The 20,709-nt window shown below is 38.1% G+C and overlaps 1 protein-coding gene across 1 annotated transcript in view; it reads left to right on the top strand.

Annotated features, from left to right (window-relative positions):
- Positions 1-19,129, top strand: part of RP1 (RP1 axonemal microtubule associated) — a 296,245-nt gene extending 277,116 nt beyond the window's left edge. Inside the window, exons 28-30 of the mRNA XM_087864419.1 lie at positions 4,777-4,855; positions 14,279-14,360; positions 19,033-19,129. Of these exons, the coding sequence (XP_087720545.1) occupies positions 4,777-4,855; positions 14,279-14,360; positions 19,033-19,129 (258 nt within the window). The remainder of the gene's footprint in view (positions 1-4,776; positions 4,856-14,278; positions 14,361-19,032) is intronic.
- The last annotated feature ends 1,580 nt before the right edge of the window (positions 19,130-20,709 follow it).

Raw genomic sequence — 20,709 nt, 5'->3', positions numbered from 1 at the left:
AAGCATGGTACTGGCACAAAAACAGACATATAGACCAATGGAACAGAATAGAGAACCCAGAAATAGACCGTCGGCTCTTTGGGCAACTAATCTTTGACAAAACAGGAAAAAACATCCAGTGGAAAAAAGACAGTCTCTTCAATAAATGGTGCTGGGGAAATTGGACAGCCACATACAAAAGAATGAAACTTGGCCACTCTCTCACATCATACGCAAAGATAAACTCCAAATGGATGAAAGACCTTGATGTGAGAAAGGAATCCATCAAAATCCTAGAGGAGAACATAGGCAGCAACCTCTTTGACATCGGCCACAGCAACTTTTTTCATGACACATCTCCAAAGGCAAAAGAAACACAAGAAAAAATTAATTTGTGGGACTTCATCAAGATAAAAAGCACAGCCAAGGAAACAGTCAAAAAAACTAAGAGGCAGCCCACGGAATGGGAGAAGATATTTGCAAATGACACTACATATAAAAGACTGGTATCCAAGTTCTACAAAGAACTTCTCAAACTCAATACACGAGAAACAAATAAACAAATCAAAAAATGGGCAGAAGATATGAACAGACACTTTTCCAATGGAGACATACAAATGGCTAACAGACACATGAAAAAATGTTCAAAATCATTAGCCATCAAGGAAATTCAAATCAAAACCACATTGAGATACCACCTTACGCCAGTTAGAACGGCAAAAATTGACAAGGCAGGAAACAACAAATGTTGGAGAGGATGTGGAGAAAAGGGATCCCTCTTACACTATTGGTGGGAATGCAAGTTGGTACAGCCACTTTGGAAATCAGTGTGGAGGTCCCTCAAAAAGTTAAAAATTGAGCTACCCTATGATCCAGCAATTGCACTACCGGGTATTTACCCCAAAGATACAGACGTAGAGAAGAGAAGGGCCATATACACCCCAATGTTCATAGCAGCATTGTCCACAATAGCTAAATTGTGGAAAGAGCAGAGATGCCCTTCAACGGATGACTGGATTACGAAGATGTGGTCCATATATACAATGGAATATTACTCAGCCATCAGAAAGAACGATTACACAACATTTGCAGCAACATGGACAGGACTGGAGGAGATTATGCTAAGTGAAATAAGTCAAGCAGAGAAAGACAGTTATCATATGGCTTCACTCATATACTCAACATAAGAAATAGCAGGAAGATCAGTAGGAGAAGGAAGGGAAGAATGAAGCGGGGTAAACAGAAGGGGGAATGAACCAAGAGAGACTATGGACTCTGGGAAACAAACTGAGGGCTTCAGAGGGGCAGGGGTTGGGGGACTGGGATAGGTCGGTGATGGGTATTAAGATGGGCACATATTGCATCACGCACTGGGAGTTATGTGCAAATAATGAATAATGGAACATTACATCAGAAACTAAGGATATACTGTATGGTGACTAACATAACATAATCAAAATTATTATAAAAAATAAAATAAAATAAAATAAATTTCATTAAAAAATAAAATGAATTATGAGAGACCAAAGAAAAATTAAAATAAAATAAAATTGGTTTTAAAGGCATTGGATGGCTGCCAATGCAGTTAGGGTGTGAGGGTCCAAAATCCGGGAGAGAAAGGAAGTGTGGAGGAGAAGCTGGTATTCAGTATCACTTTCTATCATTTGTAAGCAGAAGCTTAAAAGCAAGAAGCCAATCAGGGTGGCCATGGAGAGCCCCAGATGCGGTGCAAAGATTTAGAAGGTCTCAGAGAGCTGGGGTTCAATCTGGAGCCAGCAGTAAAGAGAGGCCTGAACAAACTTCCACTTGCAAACAAAGTAGGACCTTCATGTGAGTTCTCCCAAAGCAGAGCCTGGGACAGGTCTTAGGGGTGGTTAATGGGGAGGGGTGGAGGTTATCCTTCGAAGCCTCATGAAGGCATGAATGTAGAGGAAAGAAAGAGGAGGAGCCAAGGTAAGTATGCATTCTAAAGGTCACCTCGGTTGACAGAAAGGACTTCCAGGACCTCCGCTGACAGATTGGGCACCAAGGACAGTCAGTGGTAGCTAAAGCAGTCAAGGAGGAAGGAGCACAGTCCTGGGGCTATTCACTCGCAGCCCTGCCCCGAGGCTCCCTCCATCCGCAGCCCCAATGCGCAGCAGGCACCCAGACAGCCAAGGCAAGACCTCTACACAGAAAATGACAAAATATTATTGGGAAATTTTTTTTAAAAAAGTCATAAATTAGTAGAGATACACTATGTTCCTGGATTGGAAGATTCAATACTATAAAGTGCTCACTTTTCTCCTAAACTGCAGTTTCGATGCAATCGCAATCAAAATCCCATACATTTTTTTCATGGAAATTGGCAATCTAATTCTAAAATTTATGTGGAAGGGCAACAAGTCAAATACACCCAAAATAATCGGGAAGATTATTAAGAGAAAAACAAAGCTGGAGGACTCATACTACCAGATATTGAGATCTATTGTAAAGTTAAAGTAATTAAGACAGCACTCATTGGTACAAGGCAAGACAGACAGAACAAAGAAACAGAATAGAGCCAGAAAAAGTTCCACGTGTCTTGATGTGCAGCAGCAGAGAAAGGCAGCAAATTGGTTATCAATTATGATATCCAAGAAATTATGAGCACTAAACCCCAAAATCAATTTCGTACAAATTTAGGTCTAAAATGCGAAAGGTAAAACAATCACGTATTTAGAAGAGACTATAAGAGAAAAACCTTCGTGATCTTGGGGGTAGGTTAGGATTTAAAAAAAACACTTTTAATGGTGGTAAAATACACATATTATGAATGTTACCACTTTAACAATTTTTAAGTGTACAGTTCAATGGCATTGAGCACATTCATTTGCATTGTTGTGCGACTATCGCCAGCATCCAGCTCCAGAACTTTTCATCTTGCAGAACTGAAACTATACCCATTAAACAATAAATCCCATTCTCCTCTCTATTCCCCAACCCAGCCCCTGGCAACCACCATTCTGCTTTCTGTCTCTGTGACTTTGACTCATTTATGAAACTCTTCTAAATGGAATCAAAGGGCATTTGTCTTTTCAAGACTGACTTATTTAACTCAGCACAATGTCTTCAAGGTTCATCTGTGTTGTAACATATGTCAGAATTTCCTTTTTTTAAAGGGTGAATAATATTCCATTATGTGTATAGACAAGGTTTTGTCCATCCATTCATTTGTATGAATGCAATTGGATAGCTTCCACTTTTGGCTATAGCAGCATTGTGAGCAAAACAAAGAAACCACTAAACATAAAGGAAAAAAGATAAATTTACACCGTTTTAATTAAGACTTCTCTTCCTTAAGGTACCATGAAGAGAGTAAAAAAAGGCAAATCACAAAGTGGGAGAAGATGTTGTAAAATATATCCTGGCAAAGGACTTGTTTCCAAACTACATACAGAACACCAACAGATCAACAAGAAAACAGATAACCCAATTTAAAACACGGCATGACACTTGAATATGTCCTTTCTAAAAAGAGGAGATCCAGATAGCCAATAAACATGAAAAGTGTACCCAACTTTGTTAGTAATCAGGAAAATACTATGAAAACCATAATCAAGGGTCACTGTGCATAATCGGATGGCATAAACTTGAAAAGAATGACAATACCAAGTACTGAGTAGCTGTGGAGCACCTTGACCTCTCACACACTGAGCACACACAGTGTGCAGTGGTATAAGCATTTTGGAAAAGTAGACTATCTACTAATGCTCTATAACCCAGTAGTTCCCCATCAGAAATGTACACAAATACACACAAAAAGGCATGTCAAGAATGTTCTGAGCAGTGTTATTTGTAATACCCCAAATCCAGAAAAATTGTTGTTCATAAGTAGTAGAATGGATAAATAATGTGAAATAATATTCAGTAATGAAAATGAACAAAACATTGTTAAGCAAAGCAACATGGGTATATTCCACAAAGGTTGAGTAGGATAAGCCAGGCAGAAAGAACATGCTGTATGATTCTGTTTATGGTCCTAGACCTGGCAAAGTTAATTAAAAGTCAGGATAGTGCTTACCACTGGGGGCGATTATGACTGTGATGGGCCATAGAGGGGTCTTGGGGTGCTCTTAATGTTGTATCATTTGCATGGATGTGTGTATACAGTGTGTTGTATATTTTAATTTGTAGACTACATATCTAGTTAATAGTTTATTTTAAAACTTCATTTGTATATGCATGCACATATAGCTATTGCAATGCATAGTTGATTTAGAAATGAAAGCTACTGAGAGGCAGACACCAATGGTGGAGAGCGTACATTCTGGAGGCAGACTGCTGGGGACTGAGTCCTGGCTTGGTCCTTCATTAGACGTTGACCTTGGGTGAGTAACTGAACTCTGTATGTCTCCATCTCTTCAACTGTAAAATAAGACAATGAGTAGTACTTACTTCATGGGTTGTTCTGAGGATTAAATATATGAAAAACACTTAGAAGTGTTTGTGTATATTGAGGGCAATATCAACTATTATTATCACTACTAATGGTAGACTTAAATGTTATGATTACATTTTGAAAATCTTTTTCAGATTTATTTAGACTGTATTAAAGAAGGAAAAAATTATGTTACTTGCTTGTATTTGTCTCACAAGGCATAGTGTAGGACTGCATATAAAATAGTAAGTGGAAAATTTTTATAGTATAGTAATAATTATAACATAGCAAAAAATAGCAATATAATGCTGAACTGATATAGTACTAATAATGCTATTTTTTTCCTAGAGAAAGGAAATGTCCTAATGGTCATTTGGTTTTATTTTGTTATCACACAGGTTGATATTTTTTCCATTGAGGCAGTGTCTCTGGGAAAACTGAAGAAAGTTATGATTAGTCATGATGGGACAGGTCCAGGTAAGATGTGCTTTTTTGGTAAAAAAAAAATCTGTTTTGAAAATTTATTAAGAGCAGCAAAAAAGGCAGGTGAAAGAAAAAAATAAATATATAGGTCATGTAAAGTTGAGATGAGGAAATAGTTTTCTTTTTTTTAAGATTTTATTTATTTGTTTATTTATATACAATGGAATATTACTCAGCCATCAGAAAGAACGATTACACAACATTTGCAGCAACATGGACGGGACTGGAGGAGATTATGCTAAATGAAATAAGTCAAGCAGAGAAAGACAGTTATCATATGGTTTCACTCATTTATGGAACATAAGAAATAGGAAGATCGGTAGGAGAAGGAAGGGAAGAATGAAGGGGGGGTAAACAGAAGGGGGAATGAACCATGAAAGACTGTGGACTCTGATAAAAAAAAAAAAAAAAAGACTGTGGACTCTGGGAAACAAACTGAGGGCTTCAGAGGGGAGGGGGGTGGGGGATTGGGATAGGCCAGTGATGGGTATTAAGGAGGGCACATATTGCATGGTGCACTGGGTTTTATATGCAAATAATGAATCATGGAACATTGCATCAAAAACTGGGGATGTGCTATATGGTGACTAATATAACAAAATAAAAATTATAAAAATAAAATAAAAGTGAAAAAAAAGAGTCAGCAGGAGGAGGGGCAGAGGGAGAGAGAGAATCTCAAGCAGACTCCCCACTGAATGCAGAGCCCAATGGGGGCTCTATCTCAAGACCCTGAGATCATTACCTGAGCTGAAATTAAGAGTCGGACGCTTAACTGACTGAGCCACTGAAAATAATTTTCTTTTAAGAAACTATATAGTTAGATGAAATTTTGTCACGTTAGGTTTATTATTTGACTTAAAAAGCTCACTGCCATGTTACTGTGAAGGAAATTTCCCAAGAAGACAAAAACTTTATTGTGTGTGTGTGTGCCTGCACACAAAATTTCCAGACCTACTAGACAGTGTTCAAGATTGCATCTCTCATGTTTCCTGCAGATGTGTTTCTCCTGGGTCCCCCACCGCGCACTCTTCAGCAAACCAGCAACTTGAGAATCATTTTTGATTCCTCCTTTTCCTCCCTGCCTTCTGCCCTTCCACATCTATTAACCAAGCCCTGTCAATTCTACTTCATTAATACCTTCTTCACTCCCTCCTGTAGAGCCATTCATTTCAAACTTATGTGTTTGTCTCTAGAACCTGTATTCTTTAATGCAACAATGCAGCTACACATCACAACTTATATCATCGTACCGAAACCATTTATTACATTTATTTCTATACTCCTTTTTTAATCTTTTGCTTGATTTTGAGCTTTTGAAGTCTGGTATTATATTTTATTAATCTTGACTCTCTTTCCTAGTATAGTGCTTAGTAGTATGGAAGTTTAATTAATGACCATTTATTGAATGAAAGGATTTAAATCAGTGAAACAATTTTGAGTAAAATCCTTGAAAAGGATTTAGGAGAGCTTAAAATAGCCTTTGCAAGAGAGAAGCATGTTTATTCTGGATGTGAACCAAAGAGAAAGGAGGAAGAAAAGGGAAGGTAGCAGTGTGTGGAAAGAATGGACACGTGGTAAAATGAGTTGAGACTCATAGAGGGGAAATTACTAGAAAAAGACAGAAAAAAGAAATTGAATGGAAAGACACAGTATGCTGCCTTCTCTACGTGGTGTCACTGCAGAGGGGTATGACTTTTGCATTATTTTCATGATGGATGGAAACTGGCATCGTCCTGACTTTATGCCAAGTCTCTGCTGCAAACAGTGCGGGGATTTGCAGAGCAGCCAACAAGAGTCGAGACTGGAGACTGGGACATGGATCAGAACAGAGCAGTTAGCAGAAATTCCTGGCTTCATCAGGCTGTCGTTTCAGAAAATTATTTTGAGACTCCTCTTGGAGATGAGCGAAGGAAGCCCCGAATACTGAAAGGGCCAATGTCAAGGGACTATAGAAACGAGTCAGAGCACAGCAATCACAGGGGACCGTTTCTGGTGAAAGGAAGCAGAGTCAGGGAATTCTATGAAGAGGCAAGCCACGCACGTGAAGTCTGCTATGTCATTACCAAGGCTGGTTGATACAAAGAATAAAAATGACAGAAGGAAAAAGGAAAGAAACATTGTGATTTTAAATATGTTGAAGGAGCTAAATGACTCACATAGAAAATGCTTTGGGCCGAGGATGCAACAAACTTCTAAATATCAATTTTTTTTTCCAGTGAAACATTGAAGAACAAAACCTGTGTGGGTATGGGAAAGACTTCAGCTAAATCCTCAAGGCTTTTTTTCCTTTCTCATTTGAAAACAGAGAATCTACTTACCACATGATTCTTTTAACTTGAATTCAGTTGTATCTGTAGATATTTACCCTCAAACAGAATAATATAGAAAGCTTCAGGAAAGCCCTACCTTTTTAGCAAAGATTGTAAAACTCAGAGTATTCAGGAATGAAATATCTGTCTTAAACAAAATAGACTCGTGGTTCCACCCCAGAGATTCTGATCCAGTAGGTATTGAGTTATCAGAAATATGCTTTAAAAATATATTTTATAATATAAATATATAATATATAAATATATAATATATAAAATAATACTATATATCTATATATATATCTATATCTATATATCTATATATATAGATATATATATATATATGGGCAGTTTAAGGGATTCTGGTTCATGTGGTCCTCAAAGCAGTCATTAACAAGCACTGCTTTCTGATGTCAGAGTTCTTTGCTGAGGGGCTGCTATGTCCCAGGCATTTTGCCAGAGGCTGGGCATTCAAATGTGAAGAAGAAGCAGGTGTTCCCTGCCCTCACAGGCAGGACCTAGTAGGGGCTGACACGTATGAAATAAGCAAGTATAATAACATACGATTCATAGTCTGAAAGTGACCCTCGGAGTGTTATTGGACATATGGCAAGGGTACTTAGCATAGTTCAGAAGAACATGAAGTTCTCTGAGAAAAGATGAAAACATGGTAGGCTTGGGATGAGAGCTAGGTTTTGGTGGGATACTTGGAAATCGTGATGGTTTTCTCTGACTGATGGGATGAGACGACCTGAAATTCAATTTTGGGAAATTGAAAGGACAGGCATACCTCCAAGATAATGCAGGTTCCGTTTCAGACCACTGCAATAAAGCCAATATTGCAATGCAGTGAGTCAAATGAATTCTTTGGTTTCCCAGTGAATATGAAAGTTCTGTTTACAGTATACCGTAGTCTATTAAGTGTGCAATAGCATTATGTCTAAGAAAACAATGTATGAACCCTAATTAAAAATACCTTATTGCTAAAAAATGCTAACCATCATTTGAACTTGCACTGAGTAGTAGTTGCTGATCACAGATCACCATAACAAATATTATAATAATCAAAAAGTTTGAAATATTGTAAGAATTACCAAAAGGTGATACAGAGACACGAAGTGAGCAAATGCTGTCGGGAAAATGGTGCAGATAGACCTGCCCCATGCAGGGCTGCCACACATCTTCAATTTGTAAAAACTGCAGTATCCTCGAAGTGCAATAAAGCAAAGCACAATAAAATGAGGTATGTCTGTAATTACTTTAACATTCTTTTTAAATTATTTAAACTCTCCTTCCTATATGTTGCACACTCTTTTCATTCAAATAAAAAATACCATGATAGTTAGGGTATCTAGGCTATGTTTTCTTTTCTTTTCTTTTCAAAATGTGGATGATATAAATTCAATAACCACCATGCAAGTTAATCCCAGAACATTACTGATACCAGTGCTCCTACCTGTGCTCACTGCACCCATCCTCTCCCCCACGGTAGACATCCTGAATTTTTTATCCTTTCTTGGTATTATTATCGTTGCTTAAAAAAAAATGAAGAAGAAGAAGGCTCTATTAGTTATGTGGGCATCTGAAAATTCTTCTGATAATTTTTGTGCTTTGTAAAAATAGTGACAAGTTGTATGGAATCTTACATGACTTGATTTTTTTTTTCACTCAAAATTATGTTTCCAAGATTCATCCACTTTCTTGTGTGGTGCTGTAGATAATGTTTTCATGACCGTAATATTCTATTGCATGATTACACATAATGAAATTATTCATCTCTTGTTAATGAGTGATTGTGTCGTTTCCAGTCTGGCTGTCACAGACTGAAGTGAACATTCTTGTGCGCATCCCCTGGTGCATGGAAGCCAGAGTTCCTCCAGGGTGGTGGTTCCCGGATGGGGTGATTGTGCCTCCCCCAGGGACACTTGGCGATGTTTGGAGATTTGTTTTGGTTGGCACACTGGGAAGGAGGTGCTACCGGTATCTGATGGGTAGAGGCCTGGGATGCTGCTAGTCATCTTACAATTCACGGGAGACCCCCACAACCAAGAATTGTCAGTCCCAATGTCTCAATGGTGCTGAGGCTGAGAAACGCTGCTCCAGGCTAAATCCATAGAAGTTAATTTCTGGGCCCAAAACTATGGAGTCTATTCAGCTTTATAAAATAACCTGCTTTTTCAAAAGTGATTTTACTAAGTTTTACTCTTACGGTGTATAAGAATTTCTATTGTGTCACAGTCTCACAAACCCCTGGTACACTTAATTTAAGGGTATAATATGGTATCTCACTCTGATCTTAATTTACATTTCCCTGATTCCTGAGAAGCGTGAACTTTCTTTTCTTTTCTTTTCTTTTCTTTTCTTTTCTTTTCTTTTCTTTTCTTTTCTTTTCTTTCTTTTCTTTTCTTTTTTTCTTTTTTTTTCTTTCCTTCTTTCTTTTTTTTGGTCTATTGAATTTCCTTTTCTGTGGAAATAAATGTTCTTATCTATAACATTTATGGTAAAGGCAATGGATGTCTAGTAAAAAAATGTTCAGAAAGGGTTTTAAAAAGACAGAAGCTGGTTTCCCACTCAGGTAACAGTTCCAAAGTGAGCAGTTATGATGGGTGTTCTCTAGCCAGGCATCGGGCCCCAGGTTCTTGCATCTTGTTATTATACCACCATCTAGCCATCTAGACCTCTTCCCCTGAGTGGGCAGAGCTGGTCACAGCACATAGAAAGGAGAGAAAATCCCTGGCAACAGTTTCTTTCAAGCAAGTGAGGTAGAAACTGCCCACACTACTTCCGGTCACATCCCATTACTGAGAAATTAGTCATACAGTTATCTCCAGCTGCAAAGCCATCTGGGAAATGTGGCTCTAACATTGCAGTGATTGAAGAAGGGGACAGCAACTAGCAGTTACTACCACAATATCTTGTGCAGTGTGGTGTATATTTTGATAAACTGAAATTCCTAATTTTATGTCTTTTGATTTAATAATATGGTATTTTTTCAAATGATCAGTTTTTCTATTTTAAGAAAGCCTTCTCTACACCTGGGGTAAAGAAGGAAGGAAGGAAGGAAGGAAGGAAGGAAGGAAGGAAGGAAGGAAGGAAGGAAGGAAGGAAAGAAAGAGAAAATAAAGTCTTATCTTGAACATTTAGATATTTGATCCACCTGTAGTTGATTTCTGTGTATGACATAAGGATGTAGTCCATTTTACTTTTTCCCACATGGATAACCAGTTGTAATGTCATGATTTATCATCTACTCTGTCTTTTCCTGTGTGCTCTACAAAGTTGCTTTTGTCAGATATAGGGCAGTTCTTACTTTGCATGGTTTCCTGTATGCACAAATTTAGTGACAATGATTTAAATAATTGTTCAGCATGTTCAACAACATGGTTCAAATTTCATTTATCATGGCATGCTAACTGTAACTGCATAAAGTGCAAACTTCACTGACACATCCTTAGTCCACAGATCACTGTGCACATAACAGACGCACATCCTGATCAGTGACCAATCACTTTACGTCTTTCACAGTCTGTTACACAGTTCATGCACAGCCAGCAAAGCCTGTAGCTATATTGACTCCTTGTCTCTCAGACATTTACTAAAATGCACAAATCAAAGATACAAGCACATCAAAGAAATAAAAGTGAGAATGCTGGGATGGAAGTTGAAATCAAACATAAATGGAGTTAGTTATAGAAAAAAATATCTGACTGTGGGAATGTTGCCACTGTCACCATTGGAGAGAGTTTAGATAAACAGTCCAAGGAACCTAGAGAAGGGACCTTATGATCACGAATGAGGGTGACAAAAAGGATGAACATGTCCAGGAAAAATGGAGAAAGCTGATGGAAACTTAGAAAGGAGTTAGACAATTTGCAAGGGCATAGAAAAGAAGCTTGCTCTTTTTTTCACTGTTCATTAATTTTTAAAATTTAAATTCAATTAATTAGCATATAGGTATTATTACTTTCAGTGATTCATCAGTCTTATGTAATACCCAGTGCTCATTACATCACGTGCTTTCCTTAATGTCCATCACCCTGTCACCCCATCCTCCCCCCTCCTCCCCTCCAGCAGCCCTCAGTTTGTTTCCTGTGATTAAGAGTCTCTTATGGTTTGTCTCCCTCTCTAATTTCATCTTGTTTTATTTTTCCCTCCCTTTCCCCATGATCCTCTGTTTTGTTTCTTGAATTCCACATGAGTGAGATCATATGGTACTTATCTTTCTCTGAATGACTTATTTTGCTTAGCATAATACCCTCTAGTTCCATCCACATCATTGCGAATGGCAAGATTTCATTTTTTGATGGCAGAATAGTATTCCATTGTATATATACACCACATCTTCTTTATCCATTCATCTGTCAATGGACCTCTGGGTTCTTTCCATAGGTTGGCTATTGTGGGCATTGCTGCTATAAACATTGGGGTGCAGGTGCCCCTTCAGATCACTACATTTGTATTTGGAATAAATGCCTAGTAGTGCAATTGTTGGGTTGTAAGATAGCTTTATTTTCAACTTTTTGAGGAACCTCCATACTGTTTTTCAGAGTGTCTGTAACAGCTTACATTCCTGCCAACAGTGTAAGAGGGTTCCCCTTTCTCCGCATCCTTACCAACATCTGCCCTTTCCTGACTTGTGAATTTTAGCCATTCTGACTAGTGTGAGATGGTATCTCATGATTTTGATTTGTATTTCCCTGATGACGAGTGATGTTGAGCCTTTTTTTCATGTGTCTGTTGGCCATTTGTATGTCTGCTTTGGAGAAATGTCTGTTCGAGTCTTCTGCCCATTTCTTAATTAGATTATTTGTTCTTTGGGTGTTGAGTTTGATAAGTTCTTTATAGATTTTGGATACTAGCCCTTTATCTGATAAGACATTTGCAAATCTCTTCTCCCATTCCTTTGGTTGTCTTTTGGTTTTGTTGACTGTTTCCTGTGCTGTGCAAAAGCTTTTTGTCTTGATGAAGTCCCAATGGTTCATTTTTGCCTTTGTTTCCCTTGCCTTTGGAGACTTGACTAGAAGAAGTTGCTGCAGCCAAGGTCACAGAGTTTACTGCCTGTGTTTCCCTATAGGATTTTGATGGACTCCTGTCTCACATTTGGGTCTTTCAGTCATTTTGGCTCTATTGCATGGTGTAAGAAAATGGTCCTTGTTTCATTCTTCTACATGTATCTGTCCAATTTTCCCAACACCCTTTATTGAAGAGACTGTCCTTTTTCCATTGGATATTCTTTCCTGCTTTTTCAAAGATTAGTTGACCATAGAGTTGAGGGTCCATTTCTGCGTTCTCTATTCTGTTCCATTGATCTATGTGTCTGTTTTTGTGCCAGTACCATACTGTCTTGATAATTACAACTTTATAATAGAGCTTGAAGTCCAGAATTGTGATGCCACCAGCTTTGGTTTTCTTTTTCAACATTCCTTTTGCTATTTGGGATAAAAAAGACGCTTTCTCTTTATTGTAAATGATGTGATAAGAGAAAGAAGGCCAGCACCATTCAGACTACTCTTGATAAGCTTTTTTTTTAACAAAGAAATATACCTTTTAATTCTCACTGTTTCTAATGTTTTTCAATTACAGTGTACTAAGTATTAGGTTTGATATTTTTTCATTTTCTTATACATTTATAACTGACAGTAACTAATATTTTGGCAAAAATATTTAACAAGTGAACAGTCATAATTTTCTTCATTGTTGAAGATGGTATTCCCAGCGAACAGTCCTTCATACACTTCTGCACTGAGGGCAAAGCACAGACTGCTCATTATGAGTTTGCCTAGATGTGCAGGTCAATTCTGAGTCCTTTCTCTGGTTCCGTCAGTCAATTTATCTATGCTAGCACCAATTCTGTATTGTTTTAATTAGTACGGGTTTATAACAAATGTTGGTAATTGGAAGGATGATTCACCTACCGTACTCTATCTAATTCAGAAGTGCCTGGGAGATTCTTGGGCTTCATATATCCATATACGTTTTATCATTTTCTTGTCAATTTTCTTGTAAAATCTTACAGTGGATTTGATTTAATTATATTCAAACTTTAGATTAGTTTGAGAGAAACTGACATTTCTATAATTTCTTCGCTCTCTGGAATATGGAATTGTTCTTTATTTATTTATGTCTTCTTTGCTGTTATGCTTAATTTAGATAATTTTTCTTTCTTTTTTTTTTTAAGATTTATTTATTTTAGAGAGAGAGAGTGCCAGAGTATGTGGGGGGCAGGGAAAGAGGAAAGGAAAAGAGTGAATCCCAAGCACACTCCCTGCTGAGCACAGAGCCTGAGGTGGGGGGCCTTGATCCCACTACCCAGGAGATCCATGAGATCATGACCTGAGTCAAAATCAAGAGTTGGACCCTTAACCCTACTGAGCCACCCAGGCGCCGCAATAATTTTTCTATAGATTATACCGTATCTGTTTTAGATTTACCCCTACACTCCTAAATTTTTATAGCAATTCAACAAGATTGGTTTTGTTGAACTATGCTTCTTAACACTTCTTTTCTGGTCAATAGAAATGTAATGGATTTTTATATATTTATTATGTAATCATTTTTTCTCATCTCTCACTCTCTTCTGCAACTTCTTGGGGTTCTTAATTTAGAAAGTCACATTACACATGAATGATGACAGTTCTGTTTCTTCTTTCCCAACATTTAGTACTTTTCATTCTCCTTCCTTCCTCTGTTTCTCTTTCCTCTTTATCTAATTGCATTGACAAATGTAGTAATCAGTGATAACTTCTAGATTTTCACCATTAAAAGTGATGATTATTGTGACTATACATCATGATTTAAATCTATCAACCTTCTATAAATAATGCACTGAAACATATTTATGGGAAATTATTTCTTTTTGTTCTTGGCCCTTAAATACTTTTAAAAGAATTTAGAGAGTTTGTCCCTGATAGGGAATATTCTCTTTTCCTCTGCTTCTACTACTCTGAATAATTAGGTCATTCACTCACACTTTCATTTCTTCCCTGGTATAATTTGGAAGTGCATATTTTGGACCCAAATTTTGAACATTTGGACAGTCTATGAATAAAATCACAACAGTAGTATATTTTATGCTAAAGAACCTTTTCTCCTTTGTCCATTTAAACAGGTAATGGATGGTTTCTTGAGAGTATTGTTGTTAAGTCTGAAGAGGAAAATGGCAATCAAGAGGTCCTGTTTCCATGCAACCGGTATGCTGTCACTTAATTCCTCATTATGCAGAATTATGCTCCCCTCTGTCCAGTCCATTTCAGCCGTGTCATCAGCAAGCACCACCCCTGGCCCTGCCCCTCCATCTGGTTGCATCACCCCTTTCTTTAATACTAGAGCTGAAGGCCTCTCTCCTCAGCAAGCTGTTCCTTACAGCACTAGAAATTCTCTCTTTATTTGTACTATTTAATATTTTTCTCTTCTGGAATAAGAATGCTGAAATGGAAAGAAAACTGGATTAGGACTTAGAAAACTTGTTCTCAGTGTGTTTCTCAAATACTTGCTGTGCTCCTGCTGGTTCTGCAAATGTGGGTGCTACTGTCAGCTTCCCAGACGGTCAATTCCCTCATATGTAAAATGGGAAGAATACCTGTTCCTCCTGACTCATTGGACTCATTTAAAATCAAATGAAGTTATGTATATGAGCTGTGAGCTCTAAAGCATTATTCTAATGTAGTCCAGATAAAATATGAGTTAGGAGAATAAAGTTGCAAGGGCAGCCTGTAACTCCTGGGCCATTTATAGGTGTATCACACTCTCTGATCCTCAGTTTTCAGAATTTTATAATGAGAATGTTTAAATCAGATGTCCCCCCTTTTTTAGGGTTGTTATGAATCGATATCAAATACATCCTAAAACAAAGTGCACTACGAATAGAAATTACAAAACTGATTTCCTTCTGTTATTAATTAATCTATAGAATATACTGATTCATTCATTCAGTCATTGTGTAAATAGAAATTGATGACCTATCATTTCAAGAAATAGAGTAGATGAAGAGATCCATTGATAAGGCATATCGTCCTTGCCTGAAAGGACTAGTGGATGCCCATGTGTGAATGAGCATTAATGTCCTCAGCGCCATGACAGAGACCTATGTGAGAGCCCAGGTGTCAGGGTGGATATCTATGTGATTGCACACTCCTTAAGCCTAAAGAACTCAGGCACTGTGTTTATTCATTTGTTCATCTGTTTCTTCATGCAGAAACATTGCATTCCTCCCACGGGTTGGGCCCTATGCCAAGTCTTGGATATACAGAGATAAAAAAAAAATGAAGCATCCTTGTCTGGAAGGAGCTCCCACTTAATGCTGGGATAAGGCAGGAGGGATGTGGTACTAAATAAAGCCAGAGAGCTGAGTGTGCTCTGAGTTTAGCAGGTGTTTTGGCATCACTGTCTCCTAAAGTGTTGTATGCTCTTTCAGACACAGAGAAACAAGGCAGTTGACTGAGTGGATTCTACCTTACAATAGTTGGTTCTAGTAAATATCGATTCTTTTGAAACGTAATAAGGAGTTGCATTCTGTATGAACAAAATGCGTAACTCTTCTCTGATCTTCTGTTTGTTTGTTTTCTAAATACACATCCGTTTAAAATGCACATGCATCATAGTAGTTGTTGCCATTGTGTAACATTCAAGCTCTAGAGAGAAACCCTATATTTTTATTTTTTACAAGAATTTATTTTTTTATTAATGGGGAATGAAAAGAGCAATGATTGAAGTTTCTCAGAACTGGCTTTGAATTACGCTCCTTCACTGACTAGTGCTGTGAGTCTCAGTTTATTCTTATGTAAAATAGCAATAATAACACCTATCTGGCAGGGTTGTTTGAAGACTTCACACAGCGTACATAAAGTAACTGCAAAAGTGCCTTGCAATTATTAGAAGCTCCATGATGAGAAATGTTATTGCTGTGGAAGCAATTTTGAATTAAAGAAATCTTTAGATACAATGCCATATGTGCAAAGGTAGAAAAGCTCACTTTTATTTCTAGATCATATGTTGAGTAATTAGAAGTCTCCAAATAGTTTACTAACTTTTATTTATTTATTTTTTAAAGATTTATTTATTTATTTGAGAAAGAGAGAGAGAGCATGGCGGGGGAGTGGGGAGGAGCGTCGAGAGAGGGAGAGAGTAACTTTAACAGACTTCTGTGCTGAGAGCAGAGCCCCATGAGGGTCTCAATCCCATGGCCCTGAGATCATAACTTGAGCTGAAATCAAGAGTAAGGCGCTTAACTGACTGCAGTACCCAGGTGCCCCATTAACTTTTATTTTTAAAAATCTAGATATGCACAGTCCAATATGGTAGCTCCTAACTACATACAGCTAATACATGTAAATTAATTAAAATAAAATGAAATTAAAAATTCAGTTCCTGGGTTATACTAGCTACATTTCAAGCACTCAGTAACCACAGATGGCTAGAGGCTACTCTATCAGGCAGCATATATACAACATTTGGTTCTATATCACATCTAGATATTTGATACCATATGAAGTTACATTTAATATTATGCAACATAGTTTTATTGCCCTGTATACTATGGTAACTATGGAATAACATAAGGAGCAAATAAAAGAGTTTTATTTTTATAAATTTGCCACATTTTAAAAATGAAGAATCATCCAGAACAGGTGATAATAGTCATATTCTCTTCAGAGCTGAAATTAATCTTACTGGCAATGCAAAGGAGTAGAAGTCAAAAGGGAGGTGACTTCTTTCTTTAGGCCCTGCCAACATTTTGGAATAATGACAGACCTTAGAAGTTGGATATGTAAGAAACAAAATGATATGAATGAAAAGGCTTAAATGTTTTATTGCATTAAAATACATCATATTTAATATAGCACACGGATGTACCATTGCACTGTTACCATCAACTGAACTATGAGAGTATTAACAGGGTTTCTCTTTTTTACTCTCTTTGTGGGCCCTAGGTTACATGTGTAAGAAAAGAAGGACATTTTCGGGGCACCTGGGTGGCACAGCGGTTAAGCGTCTGCCTTCGGCTCAGGGCGTGATCCTGGCGTTATGGGATCGAGCCCCACGTCAGGCTCTTCTGCTATGAGCCTGCTTCTTCCTCTCCCACTCCCCCTGCTTGTGTTCCCTCTCTCGCTGGCTGTCTCTATCTCTGTCAAATAAATAAATAAAATCTTTAAAAAAAAAAAAAGAAAAGGACATTTTCTTACTATTATTTCCTTAAAGGTGAAGACACCATAATAACATTTAGTCTTGTGCCTCAATGACAATGAGAAAAATGTCACCTAAAGAGATTAAATGATGTGCACAAGTTATAGACAAGTTAGTCAGGTCTCTTGGTCCTTTGGACACTCTCGGGAATTTTAATTTAGTGTCTATCAATCTATCATTCCCATTTTATCACTAGGGTTTTGTGCATTATCCTCTAAGGAAGAAGTCCCTGTGCAAATTACTGAGTTCAGTATAAAACTGATTTGTTGGAAATTCTACTGAGATTTGGAGTGTTTAGAAGACACAGGTTTTGCTAGTTTCTCCAGCATACCTTAGCCATTTAGACTCAAGTCGCCTTCTACTTATGAGAAAAGAAAAGGTCTCTGGAGAGGAAATTGTTTAGGACTTTATTGAGGAATAAGAAAAGCAAACACAGAGGGCATTTACCCTGTTGTGGGCTCTCTAAGATTTACACATCTGTATTCTACTTGGCGGGGAGAAAATTAAGGAGTGCCCATTGCTAGCATGGAGTGCACTCCTACTAGGAATGGCTCCACGTGGAGCAGAGCTTTGCACAGCAGCTCATGTGATCCTCACAGCTGACCTCCAGGAGGCTCTGTGATACTTGTGGTTCACAGATGAGGAAGCTGAGGAACACAGAGATGAAGTTTCTTATCCGACTGTGATTAGTGGAATCAGCATTCAGATGGAGGTGGGTGTCGTCCTAGAACTGCACCTTCCGGATGTGGGAGCGGCTAGCTGTATGTCTGCTGAACTGTGCCTATTCCGAACTCAGAGGTGATGCAGGTGTGAGGTACATATCAGATAACAAAGATGTAGAAAGAATACGAGTACAACCGTATTAGTCTGTTTGGGCTGCTATAACAAAACACCATAGGCTGGGTGGCTTCTAAACAACAAAGATTTCTTTCTCACAGTTCTGGAGGCTGGAAGCCCAGGATCAGGGTGCCGGCAGGACTGGGTTCCGACAAAGGCCCTCTACAAGCTGCAAACTGCCTACTTGCTGTGTTCTCATGCGTGGAAGAAGAGAGGGATCTCTCTGGAGCCTCATTTATAAAAGCATTAATCCCATTCAGGAGGGACCTCATGATTTGAAGCACCTCCCAGAAAATTTCAACATATGAATTTGGGCAGGGGGTGGAGGGAACAAACATTCACATCTTTTCTATTTATTAAAATGAAATATACTAAACGTAATTTCACCTTTTTAATTTTTACTGTTTATATATAGACATACCTTGTGTTATATTTCTCTTGAAGAGCGCTGTTCTAGAATCTGAGGTTTGAGCTGCCCTCTACACCTGCCAGTCACACAAAAGGAGAAACATAAAGGCTTCCACTAAGGAAACCCCAAATGAGAAATTTTTACTGATTTTATGACATATTAGAATATTTGTAATGTGATCATAAGATGTTCCTAAAATCCAGCATTTTCAGATGAATCAATGTCACCTTGCAACTAAGGTATAAGACAAAGTTTTGCTAAAGTTGTACTCCTAAAGGACATTTGGTGTAGCTTGAAATCTTAACTACTTCTTAAAATTTCTGTGGTTCTCCCTGAAGGCCTCTTTAAATCCTTTCTGTATTTTGTTTTCAACTCTAAGTAATGTGCCTTTAAATTCTCTCTCATATTAATTATCTTCTCTCTTCCCATGGCAGATGGCTAGATGAGTACCAAGATGATGGCAGGACTGAACGAGAATTGCTCGCAGAAAGTAGCTACCATGCAGGAGAGACTGAGTCTGTGGCCTCCTGATGGGGCCAACGTGTATCTGTCATTTCAGGTGCCTTCAAAAGGCTCTTGATCTGATGGTGATAGTGTGTTTGCCCTCCCCTCACACTGAAGCAAACACCTGGGGAGGGTCAGCATGTACTGGACCCATCTTTTTCTTTTGAGAACTTCAATAGCTGGGAGAAGAATCAGCCAACAACTGACCAAGATTATTCTATGATAGCTGGGGTAGGGACACGCATTGTTTCTTCTTAGGGGTGAAATAGGTGAAGGGGATTAAGAATACACTTACGATGAGCACTGAAGAATGTATAGAATTGTTGAATCACTATGTTGTACACCTGAAACTAATATAGCACTGTATGTTAACTATACTGGAATTAAATTAAAAAAATTGTTAATCAGAGAAAGACAATTATCAGATGGTTTCATATATGTGGAATATAAGAAACATAGGGGAAGGGATGGAAAACTGAATGGGAAGTCATCAGAGGGGGAGCCAAGCCATGAAAAACTTTTAACTATAGGAAACAAACAGAGGGTTGCTGGAGGGGAGCTGCATGGGGGGATGGGGTTACAGGGTGATGGGCATTAAGGAGGGCACATGATGTGATGAATGCTGGGTATTACACGCAACTGATAAATCATTGAACACTACATCTAAAACTAAGTATGTACTTCATGTTGGCTAATTGAATTTAAATTAGAAAAATAAAAATCAAACTACACTGGTATGAGAAAAAATATTATTTCTTCTTCTCATTCCTTTTTCAGAAAATCTGACACCTGCTGTTTACTGAAATATTTGGGTGACTTTAGTAGAAGTTAACTGAAGAGGTACAAAATATTTGATTACTGTAAAATACTTTTATACAACATATGTTAATTTTGTTTTTATTTATTTATTTTTTTTTTTTTAAAGATTTTATTTATTTATTTGACAGAGAGAGAGAGACAGCCAGTGAGAGAGGGAACACAAGCAGGGGGAGTGGGAGAGGAAGAAGCAGGCTCCCAGTGGAGGAGCCTGATGCAGGGCTTGATCCCAGAACGCCAGGATCATGCCCTGAGCCAAAGGCAGAGGCTTAATGACTGAGCCCCCCAGGTGCCACAACATATGTTAGTTTTAAAGCAGAAGTCTTATTCTAGATAATGGCATGTCTTTCTTAATATTGGTGGCAATATAAAGAAGAAAATGTAAAAAGAAAACAATTGGGTTAAATCATATTCTCACTGCACTTCACGCTGAATCTCATTGACTTGGTCTTTTGGGAGCTGGTTGCTGGGGCTATGGGGGACAGCCACCTCGTGCCATGTTGGGGACACATATGGAGGCAGACATCTTCTGTCCATTTGTTGCTTTCCTCAGCCTCAAATACTTGTCAACTCAGTGCCATCAGCAGCATCTTCTAACCCTTCAAACTGGCACATGAGATACGACCCATCTGCCAAGGATGAGGGCATGGCCTGGCTTTGATATGAAAGACTTGTGTTTGAATCTCAGTTCTGCTGCTGTGAAGAGAATAGTATCATCACATTTTGCAGATGAGGATGCTGAGACTTGGAGAGGTTTGCCTAAGCTCAGGGAATGAAATAAATAGGATAGC

The sequence above is a fragment of the Ursus americanus genome, chromosome 9 (genome assembly GCF_024610735.1).
Source record: "Ursus americanus isolate L20-20 chromosome 9, mUrsAme1.1.p, whole genome shotgun sequence".
Classification (NCBI taxonomy): domain Eukaryota; kingdom Metazoa; phylum Chordata; class Mammalia; order Carnivora; family Ursidae; genus Ursus; species Ursus americanus.
Note: the sequence above shows the minus strand (reverse complement) of the source record. Positions and strands in the feature narration are given on the sequence as shown.